The sequence below is a fragment of the Athene noctua genome, chromosome 1 (assembly GCF_965140245.1).
Source record: "Athene noctua chromosome 1, bAthNoc1.hap1.1, whole genome shotgun sequence".
Taxonomy (NCBI): Eukaryota; Metazoa; Chordata; class Aves; order Strigiformes; family Strigidae; genus Athene; species Athene noctua.
This window is the reverse complement of record NC_134037.1, coordinates 172,796,193-172,812,393: the sequence shown is the minus strand read 5'-3', so window position 1 is coordinate 172,812,393 and position 16,201 is coordinate 172,796,193. Positions and strand designations below refer to the sequence as shown.

Below are 16,201 nucleotides of genomic sequence, written 5' to 3'. Positions count from 1 at the left end.
TCATCTGAGAGTTATCCATTAGGATATCAGAATTTGTTATCACGCATTCTGTAAAAAAAAGTTTAATCAAGTATTTTGTAATTAATGTGCATATAATATGAAGAAAGCCAACTACACTATTTGTGACTTTGATAGTGTTTTAAATCAGAAAACATTTAAACGTATAATTTTACCTATAAATTGAGTAGGTTATTTACACAAATTAAAATGTTGCAATTAGTTATGACAGATTTACTTACATTTTTATTAATTTTAAAAATTAATTTTAAACAGTCTCCCACAGTTATAGTAGATGGCAAAAATGCTCACTACATCATACTGTACTAATGTCAAGAGAGCAAAGGAAAAATGCCATTTATGCAGTAGTAATTTCCCGGTTACCTTTGCTGTCCAATTTTTTTCTGAGGGGAGTGATTTACATAGTAACAATTAACTAATTCTAAGGTATTTTGTTTCTATATGCAGAGGATCTTAAATATTATTTAAAAATAGAGGTTTCTTGTTCCCTCATATAGAACAACTTCAAAATATTAAATTTGGCTGTAGGCAGGATGGGGAAGGGAGAGGAAACTTAGGTGATAATTTCTGTTTGTCATGGATGCATTAAGTCCATGATCTCATAGACTGGTTTGTGTACTAAAACACAAGCATTTTCAAAATGCATATTATGTCTGCACATTTTTTCCATCCTCCTGGTAGTGGGTATGACTAGGATGGAGTTAACGTCCTTCATAATAGTCCGTATAATGCTGTGTTTTGGATTTGTGGTTAAAACACTGTTAATAACAAACCAATTGCTTGGCTATTGCTGAACTGTTCTTACACAGGATCAAGACCTTCTCTTTTCCCCACCCTCTCTGCCTCCCCCAAGCAAATAGGCTGGATGTGGGCAATAAGCTGGAAGGAGACCCAGCCAGGACAGGTGACCCAAACTAGCCAAATAGATACTCAGAATCATAGTCATCAATGTCAGAAAAGACCTTGAAGATCATCCAGTCCAACTGTTAACCTAACCCTGACAGTTCTCAACTACACCATGTCCCTCAGTGCTACGTCAACCCAACTCTTGAACACCTCCAGGGACGGGGACTCCACTGCTGCTGTGGGGAGCCCATTCCAATGCCTAACAACCTGTTCTGTAAAGAAATACTTCCTAATATCTAGTCCAATCCTTCCATACTCCATACTATATAACTTGGTCAGCAATACATACTGCTGTAAAGGAAGATGAGGGTGGGGGATTTTTGTCTTCCAAAGTGGCTGCTTTTTGGAGACTGGCTGGGCATCAGTTTGCTTGTGGGAGATCCTGAGTAACTGCCTTTGCATTACTTGGTTTTCTGTTCTTCTTTCCTTCCTTCTTTTATTAAATAGTCTTTATTTTGACTCTGAGTTTTCTTGCTTTTGCTTTTCCTATTCTCTTCCCTGTTCCGGAAGAGGAGGGGGAAAAGAAAGCAAGTGGTTCTGTGGGTGATCAGCTGCTGACTAGGGTCAACCCACCACATTCCCACACCTTACACTACAGGCATATGGATATTCTTCAATTCTTTATTCTCCCCAAAATTAACACTTATTGGCTGGCATATGGCATAACATGCATAAGCTCATACATCAGATTTAGCAAAGAGAACACTATAGTAACCACAAAGCTATCTGTTATGACTTTCTTAAAAAGCTCTACAAAGATGTGTTGCACAAATACTACAGAGACTAGAGTGTAAAAAGATTATTCAGTGAAAAAAGCTTTTAGGACAAGAAAATAAAATAATTATACCTGAGGGACTATGTCCCCCCTCTAAATGATTTTGCAGGAATTTGGTTTGAGTTCTAATCATACTTGTGCTGCTCAGACCAACATATTATGTCAACACAATCATGACTCGTTTGGTGATACAAGATTTTATACACGGGAACATGCCTTCTTTTAACCAGTCTGAACTTCACTGGGCAAGGACAATAATATTTAGAATTATTCATTGAGGAATGGCACAATATTGTCTTATTCCTCTTGAAAATCCTCTCATCATTAATAATATCTTAGATGTCCAATTTCATCCAATTTCTCAATAGCATAATCCAGGAGGATACTTGCAAGTTAATGTGTTCAGATAGGCCAAGACTATTATCGTCACATCTTCTGCAGGGGTAGGATTCTCAATATAAGACAGAGAGAATTACATTTTAAACACCCAAGCACTCAGATACAAAACTTTCAAAAACAAAGTTTCAGACAACATCGTGTTGTAGAACACCTTAGTTGAATTTGCATGCTTACTAGCTCTAGTGCATATGCATTTGTCCGTGTAGAGCATAGACAGCATCTCCCTTTTTACACTTACTATGAATGGCAAAAATTTGAACCTTCTGAGATACAGCTATAAAAGAGAAGTAGTAAGCTTCAGGAAGTCACTGACAGGTTTCTTCTGCATTTTATTATTATTGTACATGAAGAAGACAGCACAGATTCTAAGCCAACTTAAATGTATATAACCACCTACTGCAACTCAGCTGTGACAAGCATCAACTTAATTTAAAAAAAATAAAAAATTAAAAAAGGTCTCCCTAATCCAACAGCAATTTAACTTTCCCGATTTTCCATTTGCTGAAAGAATACTTGACTATACAAATTTTAATAGCACCATGTATAGAGTAAGTGTGTCATAATATCAGCTTGAAGCATCAGCTTCAGTGCTATGTGTGCAGATGTTTCACTGGGTATATTTACGCTGCAATACTGCCAAGCATGATTGCAGGAGATATTACAGCCTAGATTAAGAATTGTGTATATGGCAAATAGCTTTTTAAAATCCCTGAAACAACACTGAAACAGAATGTCAAATAACTATTATTAGCTTTCTAAGGAGTTCTAAATGCAGGGCTGAGCAAGTATGAAATAGTAGAGCAAAGAAATAAAATGAAATACTGATTTTCCACCTTTTTTTGCTCTCTCCACATTCAAATTCTACAAAGAGAAAGGAAATCTCTTCTCACATAGTGAGCAGCTTGGTTCATGTCTGACAGGGAGTAGAGCCAAGGAGACATAACTAGCAGTCTTCACTCCTCCCCCTGAACGCATACAAGCATATGCATGTTCAAAGAAGTTAAAATTAACTAGAACATGTTGAACTCCATCTAGCTACTCACTGAGCAGCTAAAACAGCACTGGTCTTGTGTTAGTTTATGACAAGATCATGGAGAGCCAAAACTGAAAGGATTAAAAGCCTCAGTTAAGAAGTTTTGTACTGTGAAATCAAAATTTATATGGAACACAAGGTACTTTTTGTATCTGCATTTCTCACCTATAACTAGCAGAATGCAAAAAAACCCCCAAACACGCAAGGGAAAAACAAACATGAAGTTTTTCAAAAGACAATTGCAAGGAAAATAGTCACAAAGTATAAACGGGACTCTTTTTTTCCCAAACCAATGACATAATTTATGGTGGAAATAGATCAGACAAAGTAAGAAAATTGAATCTGGAATATACCAAGGCCAAACAAATACAGACATACCTCTATGCAGAAAATAAAGTCATGGGGAAGACAAACCACAGTTACTACAAAAAGCAACAGGTTATCATGCAATTTGAAGCAAGCAACAAAACAAAACTCAGAGGCAGGAAACAACTGTCTAGTAAATACATCCAACAGTACTCTGTTCCTAGCCACAACCCCTAACAGCAATACACAGCAAGACACATCTTCAAAGTATACTCTTATTTTCCCCCAGAGACCACCTATTAAATCTTTGTCAAAAATGGAAAGCTAACTTTCATCAGTGCAGTTATTGATATTACGACCAAATAACCCCCACTAGAGTTTATAAGCAGTGAAGAAAAAGTAAACAGCATTTCTAAACTCATTCAAATAAGTTTTCTCCATAGGAACCTGAAGTTAATTCATCTAAGATGCATATGACAGTGAAACCTGAAGAGGTAATGAATTTCACAAGGGTGCTCATACAAGAAAAGTAAGAGAAACAAAGCATACACTCCAGAGGGAGAATTCTGGAGGAACAAAGGGAAATATTTTAAAGATACTTTAACATCACAGGATGGAATGTTTTCAATGAAGTGACTCATTTCTACAGCATCACAGGTCTTTAAAACAGCAAACTTTATAACTTACATAACTTTTAGTAAAAAATATTTACACAAAGATAATTATGAACATCCCAAAGAGACAACATGCATGCTTTAGTAGGCCATCTTCTTAAGCTGTATAAGGTTATAATGTTACAATCAAGCTAAGGTTATAATGCTATGAGAACTGGACTACAGTAAAATAATTTAGCAAGAGAGAAAATTATAGATCCAATTCACAAAAACTTTCTATCAGTGTATGCAGAAAGGAGCCACATTTAGATTGTAAAAGTTACCATCTCCTTTTTAAGAGAAAACTTGTGGGTTTCTTGCTGTTCTAACTTTATTTATACAAGAAAATATTGTATATGTCTGCAGTACTCTCACAGTTAAAAACCCCCCAGGAATCAGTATCTAGCATGTAACCTAGTAACTTGTTACAACAAAAGTATTTTCATACTTCTTTATATCATTGCTTTTACTTCTACTTTAACATACTAAAGACAAACTTTTGCTTGTTCTAGCCAGGGACCTTTTTTCATTCCATTTTCCTTCTTCCCTCCCCACTCTACCACCATGAAGCAGAAACAGCTGCAGTTAAGTGCTCATTTCTAAGGCAGTCACCTGGCCTAAGTTCAAGCATTTTAAAGAAGCAAGGAGGAAGCTAATGAATGCCACTTGTTCCCACTTCAAAATCCTGATTTAAGGGCCAGGAAAAAAAAAAAAAAGGAAAAAGAAAAAAGCATCAACAAAGTTAGAGGAAAGAGGCAAAGCTCCCTCTGGCACACATCTGGAGAAAAAAGATTAAAAGTAGTAAATGGGGAAAGCTCTCTGTGATCTGGAGCCTGAAGTAGGGAGAGTTTCAGCTGTCGCGGGACTGATCTCTCTTCCTTAACAAAACACTTAAGTTTCCACATATTCCTAGGGTGATGGTGTCACTCCACAGCTGCTGCCTTGTTTATTCAATTCAATGAAGAACATACCATTCAAGGAGCCTTATTCCAAGTTTATATTTGTATTTTGAAAATTCATACCCCGGGCTCACCGATGTGCCCTCGTAGCTTTGCCAGGGAACCTGTGCTCCACTCCTTCTCACACTCATCATTAAAAGCAATATCTAAAGAGCCTAAATGTCCATAGAGAGATGATGATGATGATATAAATGGAAATATCTACTCAAAGTAACCCTTTGTAACATGACAGAAAAAGAGCATTAGAAATATCTGATCAAAACAGTCAGCCGTAAGCGAGTGGTGGGTTAAAACACTATGAGAGATAGAGCTTCCCACTGAGAATACTGCTTTCACAGTGTATTATGTCTATGTAGTTAGCGCTTCATGCTATAGTCTCTTACTTTCTTTTAATCCCTTCAGGGAGGTGCAGAGAATATTCACCCTGATGCAAATTCCACACTACTGTTTGAATCCCTTTAAAAAAAACAAAACAACACAAACCAACCAAAAAGCCACCAAAAAGAATAAATGAAAACATTATACAAGAGAAATTAAAATATATCCACTTAAAGGATAGGGATTGGCTCGATTTTGTTTTCTTATTTAAGGCATTCAGTTATTCCATTATTACCAACCATCAAAGTAAAAGGAAGCATATTAGATCTTTTTGGTGATTCACATAAACCCAGTATCCTCTCCATAATAATAGCATTTAAGCTTTCCACGTCTTGGCAATTTAAGAATTTCATAGTTGGAGTCATTGTGCTTGGGCACATATATTCTTGTGGTAATTGAATAAGGCTGCCCTAACTCTTTTTCCCTCCATTCTTGAGGTTTTTGCACCTGAACCATGAAAGTGAGATGACTTAGTAATACCTAGAAATTTTTTGGAGGGCAGATACTTAAAATATAACAGTGGTATAAATGGAAGAAAGATCAAGGAATAACAACCTTCCAGTGTGTTTATCCCTTGACAATGAGGACCTTAACTATGATGAATATAATGTTATTTTCTGTAATGAAGTGCTTGTCCTCAAATGTTTCACACAATCACTCAGTCTGGACACTTGGTGAAACAGGCAAATACTATTTAGCAATCAAACTGAATGACATACTTGGAGAAGCACAGAAGCATGCTGTAAGAGAGGTTGGGGGTTGTTTTTTCAGATGGACACATGAAATATATTGTTAGTAGCAGGTCCAGAGTGTGTTAATGTCAAAACCAAGACGAGATGTAATTCTGTCTCCCATCTTTATCACCTCAATCGACCTCCTCCTGCTATTCTTCCCCTTTCCCCCCCCTCAACCTCAAAAGGAGCTGCCCACAAAGCTAGTGCAACAAAATGTAACAGAGGCTGTAAATTTAAGCTTAACATGAAACTTCAACTATCTTGCTGAAGGATAAATCAAAGACACAAAATTACTGTAAACATAAGATTATTTATTTTAAAGTTTATATGTATTTCCTTCAAAATTATCTGCCATTATCTGCTGTGAGCTGCAAAAAATTGTCAGCAAAAAATTCAATTTCCCTGAAAACACAGTAAAACAGTATGACTAAAAAAATCCTATTTACTGTATGTAGTGTTTTCTGAAAGTAGAATGCTATTTAGATCTATTTCTATTAGTTTACAACTTAAACGTTTGAGTGTTCAGACAATATTTCAGATGAGAATACAGAGAGTACAGTACAGTGTATATTTTGATGCAGATATAAAAAAAAAGGCTTGAATTCTTTTTAAAAGAAAAATCTAATTGTAAAAATATTAGTGTGGTTTAGATATGCAGTAGGACTAACCACAGCATGTAGTAACTGATCTTAACAGCTTACTGCTTTATAACAAAATACCATTCTTAACATTATACCATAAAAGTATTATGAGACACTGTTTTCAAAAGCAAACGAAATAGGACTGAATTTAGAAAAGAAAATTTAATGTTTGCATGTTGTGAGAGTCTGATTCCTATAGATGTTAAAAAGAAATTAATGCTACCAGGAAATCTTCCCTCACTTCAGAAAGCCTATATACTATGGAAAAGTTTGGCTAGCATAGTTCTTTCAAAGTTGGAGATATTTTTGTTTGTTTTATTGGTGGCTTTTTTGGTAGCAGACAGTCTAGGAATAGTGCTAAAATTGGCAAAAAATACACACACCAGGCACCAGGTCCACCATATGAGTTCATTATCATACCTGATTTTCAAACTATTGCTAGCCTTTTTCTGACTAATTCTGCTTCCATTCCTGAGAACATCTGAATGTGACAAAGACTGCACACAAATTACAGCCTGAGAGTCAATGCAGAAGGCTTATGGCTTACCTCTGAAATACACCTGAAGTAAAGGCCAAGCTCAGACTTCAGTCAAAAGGAGAAGCTACAATTTGCAGTAAAGACTAATTTTGACAATTAAATCATGAAAGCCTTTTAAGTTCCAGGAATGATGAACATATGTTTTAAATCTTTAAAAATGAAATTTCCCACCAATGTATTTTCTATAGGTACTAGATTATTTCCTAAGTAATCATAAAAAGAACTGTAGCTGTTCTGACAATTAGAGCAACAAATCCTTGTTCTTCTTCAAGAGTCTTTTGAAATATAAAAATTGCTGGGAGATAGAGCAGTACTGAAAGGTATTGTGGAAAAGGACAATGATGAAGGAGGAAAAACAATGGAAAAAGTGAATTAATGAAATAACAGAGGAATAAATTCAGAGGAAGACAGGAAAAAAAAAGAGACTATCTGGACCAAACATTATGAACAGCAAGGAAATGGAAGAGAAAGAAGTAGAACAGGAGAACTGGAGTAACAGAAAATCAAAGAGGAAAAAAGAAGCTAAATTCAAATGTGTCTGTCTTCAGAAGCCTTATCATTCTATATATGTAAACCACAAAATATTACTAAAGCATCGGATGTGTAAGACCAGGTTTCTCTGAGATTTCATGCAAAGCAGTGTTGATCAACTTCTCAAGTGTATATTCACAGTCTTCTTTATGCATGAAGCCAAGACACTCTGACATCCAACAAGTAGGTACCTGCATTTTAGAGTGACTAGATTATGTGTAAATGCTTCTTAGAGAAGACTTTTTGTTCTTATAGGATAGAGATAGGTGATCCTGAACACTCAGAGTGTCTTAGTGTACCTATTTTATTGATTGAATCTTGACACTTAAGGGGTAATTCAGTGCTCCTGCATACTAAACATTAAGTGCAAAGTTGCCAAAAATCAACACAGAGGACACACAAAGCACAGGGGTTCATCTTAAAAATGCCTGACTCGAGGCTTCAGAGAACATTAGGTCTTCCTCTGAGACTTTTTCAGAATAACTTGGTGATTAAAGTCCAGAAAAAGACAACTGGTGTGCCTTGGAGTCTTGGAGACTTGCTTGAGGGAATCTGAATCCACACTTGCCATTTCCCAGATGAGTGCACTAACTACTAGGGCAAGAGACAACACTTTGGTGGAGTAGTTCTTTTTCACTTCTACTGAAGATAGGCTCACTGTGCAGAAAGCTATGCAAGATTTATGGCAGCAGACACAAGCAGAGTAAAAGCAAACTTAAGTTTTGCAGCCCTGTTTTAGAAAACTGAATAAAGTGCCTAAGTTGTAGTGAGCAGGAAATGAATGTTCACAAGTGGTAAACTTCGCACTGAACTGAACACAGCAGTGCATAAAGTATAACAAATAGAGATTTGCCTAGGCAATCCCAATGTGGCTTAGGCAGGCAAATGACTTCCCCAACTAGGGACTGCTCCTGAATAAGAGCCTCTGTTCAAACTTTCGGAGCTCTTCTTACAGAAAGGGACAAAAAGGAATTCCCAGTTACTGATTTCAGACACTGTGTGATATTATATGGTCCTGCAGAGCATGCAATCTGAATATCTGAGTATCAGATACCCTAATCAGGAAACAGGCAGTCTGATACTGTGTCTAGGTGAAAAGACCTGCATTGATTTGATGAAAATTAAATCAAGGTAGTTACAATGGCATAGAGTACTACTGGTTTTAGCCTTTGAGTCTACAGTAATAATTAGTTATCCAATATAATCTCAGCATAACTATATTTTGGCATTTTTGAGGTGAAGTATTTACCCTCTGAGGCGTATCTATTTTTAATTTTCCACCTGTATCCAATGCAACAGAGGCAGAACTGTGCCACTGAAAATAGTAGGAATCAGTCCTTTCTGCATCACAGAGTTCTTGTGTGATTTAAGTAACCTGGTGTTTGAGTTAAAAATAGCACTTTCTCACTTAATAAGGCTGTGTATAGAAAAAGTTTTAGGAAAACAAGAAAGTAGTCATGCCTACAGAAATTATGTGTAAGCTCCCACACTGCAACAGAGCTTCTGTGAAGGTGAGTAATGCAGACAGAAGAGTATCCCACACAAAGCTTTTTTTTTTTTTTTAATCATCTACAAGTATGGAATCAGATCTTTAGAAATAAACAGATTTATTGATTTCTACAGAATAATTGCATTCTTATATTCAGGTCCATCAGAATGAAACCACTTATGAAATGAGAAACAAAGCAAATTAAAATAAGAAATTATCATCATCAGAAAAAAAAAAAAAGTAGTTTAGAGACTGTTTGACTGAAAAAACCACAAAACCACATTTTCATGAATAACCAGTGAATAAAGTAGTTATGAAAAGGTAGTGACTTAGTCACTATATTTTAGTTCTTTTCTTATTTAGCTCCCCAAACACAGTTCTCTTAATACCTGCATAAACACTTGCATCAACACAAAGAAGGTGTTATATGGTGAGGTGAGGTTATAGGTGAGCATATCAATGGCAGAGTTACAGCTGGATGGTGGAAAAGCCAGTAGTTAATGTCATAAACACTGAATGCAGGTGAAAGACATTCACAAAGCCCTTCAGAAGTATAATAAATTCTCCTTTAAGATAATACCTCGTTCCTAACATTACAAGCAAACAACACTTGTAATTGAAAATTCCTGGACCCTAGTTCTGTCAGATCTACTCAAGGCTCCCAGTCATATACAAGGTGAAAAAAAGGACTCACAGCAAGAATTGCCTACTGTGCCTGGGATGGTAGCGTAAGGCATAGCCACTCTAAATGGCTGCCAGTGTTAGTCTTCGGACTACAACAGCAGTAGAATTAATCAGGGTTTTATTGAGAAACTATTACATGAGCCAGTGAAAATTTTGGAAAGAAATACCTGCAACTCTTCACTGCTTAAGCTGGAAGGCATATATTGTCTCAGACTATGCTGTTAGAAGTATTTTGCTTTATTTTATGCCTTTAATGCAACTAAAAACAAATGGCCTGACTTGTATTAATACATCTTGTAAACCCCTGTTGTCTCTTACTAAGCAGAACCCATTTAGCTGTCCAAAAACTCAACGCACTGATAATTTGGAGCAGTCAGCCACCTTGGAGGACAGCCCCCTTTAGGAGGAAGTATAGAAGTAGAAGAAGAGAGATCAGAAGGATCACCACATTGGAAAAATAAGTACTGCTTTAAAACTAGTAGTGGCAAGAACTAGACCTTTAGGATAGATTGGCTTGCACACGTCCTTAACCCAAGTACACAGAATCACCAGAGAACTCTGAATCTCTACAGGTAGAGTTTTATACAGCATAGACTAGAACAAGACAACTTCTGAGAGAGAGTGAAAACTCAAATCAGCTAGGGGAACAACAAGAAAGGTTTTTAAAAGAAAGGCTGTCTTCTCCAGCTGTGTTCTTTAGAGGCAAATCCATACTTTCATTACAGCAAGTGTCAGAGGCTTTCAACAGATGCTACATTTTCCTCTAAGTCCCCACAGTAAAATCTCCTCCCACTAGAACAACCTCAAAGGCTTAGTTTTGGATCTATTCTTTGCTCGTCTCAAAAAGTCTGAAGGAATACAGGCATGGGAACATCTACTTGGTATATACACTGAGATTCCAGAAATGGATCTGAACTGAGCCTATTTGGTTGTGCTGTGAAAAGTTCAGACGCCCTCTTTCAAGAGGATTCAGACTGACAACAGAGACAGCACCCAGGTCAAAACAAACAGGCAGACATTTAAAAGAATGCTGAAGCACCCACACAAGAAGCAGCTAAACCCCTCACATAATAGATTCACCATCCTCAAGCCCTGTTACAGCCATCTGTTACAAGCTCACTGAAAAGTTAGTTTTCCTACCTGTGACTGTGGAGGAGTGCATTGAAAGCCAATCCATCAGACCAGCTACTGGTGAAATTGATAACATTGACCTGTGGATAATTACGAGTTGATTGGCGGACCCAGCTCAGAAGAATCTTTTCACTGTTTGTCTGCTGCAGTCCAGCCATGATGTTTTTCATTACATCTTTGACCTGCAATAAGAGACAGAATTTCATCAAAGATTTAACTTACTGATTAAATCTGACCTTTTTTTTTGGACACAAAAAATCCTTCAGGTGCTTAGATTTAAGCCTTAAGGAAAAACCTCTTAAGTAATTATAGAACATACTTGGTGTCAGAATGTAATGATAGCAGTACAAGTCTGAATGCATAAAGACAACTGATACTGATTGTTAGTCACCACTGCTGATGCATTCAGTACATCCATCGCTGTGCCGTATGAAGCATTTCATGTATGAACAGAGAAGACACATTTGTTTGCATCATTGATGGGAACAGAGTTCATTCAAACTAAGTACTTCTCCTTGTGGTTTTCTTTGCTCTGGAAATATACCCTTAATATGATACATTATAGCAAAAGCTGATAAAATAATGAAAAACATTCTTCTTTCACTGACAGAGTTGAAATAAGTAACAAGGCAAAATAAAGGTGCTCAGTGCAGAGCAGATAATATTTTTGACTTAAATGTGCAAACTATATTTGCATACATGCACTTGGATGAACAGTGAATTTCACTGCATGCATTAAGAGTATTGTGTATGTTACACTTTAAAATGTTTTTTAATAATTAGTTAATATTCCTCTTTCATTAGAGAAAGCTCAACAACCTACAGTTACTATTTTATGAAAAGCCATTAATCCTGAGGACTTCTGAATATATTAGCCTGGAGTTTGACATAATGCAGTCAATTATATATTTCTTAGCAACTTCTTTACTAGTGAAACAGCACCCCAAACTTCTATGAAGAAGTCTAAAATTTATTTTCCTGTAAAGTAATCTCTTTAAAATAATTGCTTCCACCATATATCTTGTAAAAATTAGCAGTTCTTTTAAAATACTCCCTAAGATATAACTCAACCATAAAAGTTGCTTATTGTTGCTTATTCAGTTATGGAGTATATAATTTCATTGTAATTCACCACTTGAATTGCTCTGCTGCCAGTATTAGTCTAACAACTTTCAGTGCAGAAGCTACTTTATGATAAAGGATAGACCACTTTGAAATTGTAAAAACCATAAAATAACATGCAGAAGATATAATCTCAAAGAATAATCAAAACAAAACGAATTACTAAAATACTGCAGAAAGAAAACAGACACCATTTTATTGTTCAGTCTGGCAAGTAGTTTGCTAGTTTCACAGTCATTAATTCAATCATTTGAATAAGTGAAGACATGAATTACTGAAAGAACATCTTGTTTTTACATCTCAGATGCATACTACTCAAAGAGTATCAGTGCCTCAAATTTTCCTTTTGAGAGAGCTATAAAGTTAACTTCATATGTTGTTAATTTCTGAGAAGGGAGGAGAAAGTGTTCCTCTAAATTTCTTGGGACACATTCCTGACTTTAGTCTAAGATTCTAATTTGCATTTGTAATGAAAAAGAATATAAAATTCTGTCAGAAAAGAATAGCAGCATTTTATAGTTGCCTCCATTTCTACATCAGGAGACAGATAGTAAAGAGTTTAAGAAAATTATTAAATATACTCTTTAGTTTTGCTTCATATACTCTTTAGTTTTTCTGAGTGGGTATTTTGAGTTTCTCGTTAATATTTTTAGTATGGTGGATGGAAAACTGAGTATGAGCCAGCCAACCATATTCTGAGCTGCATCAAGAGAAGTGTGGCCAGCAGGTCAAGCAAGATGATTCTCCTTCTTCACTCTCCACCTGTATCCAGCTGTGGGGTCCCCAACATAAGGACATGGACTTGCTTGAGCAGGTCCAGAGGAGGCCATGAAGATGTGAGCGTAGGCTGAGAGAGTTGGGGTTGTCCTGGAGAAGGCTCTGGGGACACCTTATCACTATAAACGTAACCTACAGAAAATATGGGGAGGGACTCTTTAACAGGGAGTGCAGTGATAGGATGAGGGGGAACGGTTTTAAAATGAAAGAGGGTAGATTTAGATTAGACGTAAGGAAGAAATTCTTTGCTGTGAGGGTGGTGAGACACTGGGACAGGTTGCCCAGAGAAGTGGTGAATGCCCTCTCCTTTCCAGGGGGCCAGGTTGTGTTCAAGGCCAGGTTGGATGGGGCTTTGACCAATCTGATCTAGTGGAAGGTGTCCCTGCCCATGTCAGGGTGTTGGAACTAGATGATCTTTAAGGTCCTTTCCAACCAAACCCATTCTATGGTTCTATGATTATTGAGAGCTGCCAAAGTAGATTTCATAATTCAACAAGAAGAGATTTGACTCCTGTATTTCCAGGTAAAAACTCTTCACTACTATCAAAATATAAATTTTTGTTTTTCATGAACCCAGGTGCTAAAAAGAAGAAAACTTTTGAGATTAGCATGTATTTCACCAAAATTAAGAGATATGAAAGACTAGAAAATATTAAAGTTATGGTAATGGAGAATTATACAAGCCAGGATTTAATTGTTCATTCTAGATTTTTATCATGTGCTTATATTTACAAATGCATATTTACATGAATAAGCAAACTGAAACATTTGAAAAATAAAACACACATTTGTATAAAAGGATAGCTGAATGAATGCAGAAATACAAGATTTAGAAATATAGAAGGTTGTAACATGTAGAAAAGATCGTTTGTGTTGACATTAACATAACAGACAGGAGCAGTAAGTATGACCAAAGGAAATTAGGCAAACCCAATTTTAAAAAGGGCTGTCAGGAAGGCAATTATTCAAAAGAATCCAGATGATAGTTTTCCTTTTGATTTAAAGAGACAAAGCCAAAAGCAGCACTTATTTCTACTTTTGAGTAAATTAATACAAAATAGTTTGAAACTCAACTTGTTGCATTTAACTTGCTGTCAATCAATAGAGATTTACTCTAATTTTACTGCATTTCTCTGCAGCAGTGAAGACGTAAATTTATGGGTTTTTGTTGTCTCCTAGAGAATGCTGGCATTTAAAATAACAAAGTAAAAAGGCCTGATCTCATCCTGAAAGCTGAGATCACTTCCTATTTAGTGAGAACTGGTAGAAAACTCCATTTCTACAACCTTGTCCTTCCAATTGCCCAGAGGGGCACTGCGATCCCTCCCATCACACCTGGCACCTCGGCAGCACTACGCAGCACCATACCGTGCTGTGCCGTGCCATGCCATGCCACTGCAGGCACAGCACCACGGTGCCTGCAGGATGGCTGGGCCCTGAAGCAAGATCAGCATTTGAGCAGAAAAGTGCTGGCTGACACTGAGGTTAGAAAGAAGCTTTTTGAAGGCTTCTTGGTTAAGATACACTGTTCAGAAACAGTAGTATGTACATACGTGTTCACATCACCCTGAAGATCTTTTGGATGGATAAGCTCCCTTAGCATCCAAGCTCAAAAACTAGAGCCATTTCAAAGTGTCTAGTAGTCTCTGCCTCTTGCTGTGAAATGATGAGTTGACCTCTGATAGTTATTTCTTTGTTACCTCTCCTTTTTAATGCAGCATATCCTCACAGGAAACAGAGCTTTAAGGTGTAGAAAACTGACTTTCGGAGAACAGAAATACTTGCTCTTCCTGGGGAATGGACCTTTGCTACAGCAATAAGAAAAGATTCAGTTTTGAATAGAAGGGGGGAAAGGGCAACACAACATGCACACTGCAATATAGAATGTTTTTCCACTCTTAAGAGTCTTTGTCAAACATAACAGTTCAGAAATTAACGGCTTGGTTTTGTTTTTGCTTAAATGTTAATGCTGCAATGAGGCTGGGATCACAGAACTGTGAGAAAGAGGTCAGCAGCTTCAAGGAAATAGAAATTCTGATAGATTAAGTACCATAAAGAGCTTTGTCAGCAGGTGCTCAAGTCAGAATGATGGTTCGATTTCAGTGAAACTTTTAATAATAATCTGAAAAAACAGGCTAGATAAGAAAGGACACAGTCACCACAGGGGATATGGAAAGCCACAAGATTTCTACTGAACAAAAATGAGAGTGGCAAGAATAGTCAAATCTTGTCTACTGCAATGTCTCTACCACTGCCTCTCCTCAGTGAGACTGTTGATATCCACTCGGACTGGTACTGCCTCATTATTCCCTTCATGCACGTTTCTTCTACCATCTCTTTTTTTTTTTACATTTTATACAAAGCAATTGACATTTTTGTAAGAGACAGTCTTGTCATGTGTAAGTACAGTTCTGTCCTAATGTAGTCCTGACTGCAGGATGTGAAACTGGAAAAAGCTTCTTGCCTGTTCATCTGCAACTAACAGTCTACACAACTCACATCTGTTTTTTGTTAACATGCAGGCAGACAGACTTCCTCTAAGTGACTCTTCTCAGGACTGCAATTTCTTGGAATCAGAAAGTGAAAGGATTTGCAAAAGCAGGACTGCACCATCAAACACTAACTGCAACAGTAGAATACACTAAATCAACTATCCTGGGTAGTAGTGTTTATTATTTTAGGCCTCCCACAGACTACAAATAATTATAGTAGTCTTGATAATTTAGCATAGCTAATGAGATGCTTTACCCAACTGTAGGCAACTGACAGATACATTTGGTTGCCCTGAGTCCATAATTTAGTCTTTAACAACAGCTTGTTGTGCTTCCAGCTGCTTAGTGCCAAGAAGAATCTGTGATAGGCAAAATGGTACCAACAGGAAGAAGCACCCTTTCTTAAGAAACTTCTTTCACCAGAAATGGTCAATATGTAAGATAGCACCAACCTATAAACAGGGCAGAACAATCATCAACATATTCTAGATCATGCAAATCACTTCAAAACTTGAAAGAAAATCTGGAAAAGAACAAAGATTTTCTCCATGGATCTGTAAATAAGCAAACTCACTTCAAAATGTTCCAGTCCTTTGAGGGAAATAAGCAGCAAACCAGTATCTCCTGAGTTTTGT

The 16,201-nt window shown here is 36.8% G+C and overlaps 1 protein-coding gene across 6 annotated transcripts in view; it reads right to left on the bottom strand.

The window, feature by feature from the left end:
• Positions 1–16,201, bottom strand: part of DMD (dystrophin) — a 1,208,865-nt gene that overhangs the window by 897,031 nt on the left and 295,633 nt on the right. For all 6 annotated transcript variants that reach the window (XM_074905425.1, XM_074905436.1, XM_074905445.1 and 3 more), the window contains exon 6: positions 11,185–11,357. In XM_074905425.1, coding sequence (XP_074761526.1) covers positions 11,185–11,357 — 173 coding nt within the window. The remainder of the gene's footprint in view (positions 1–11,184; positions 11,358–16,201) is intronic.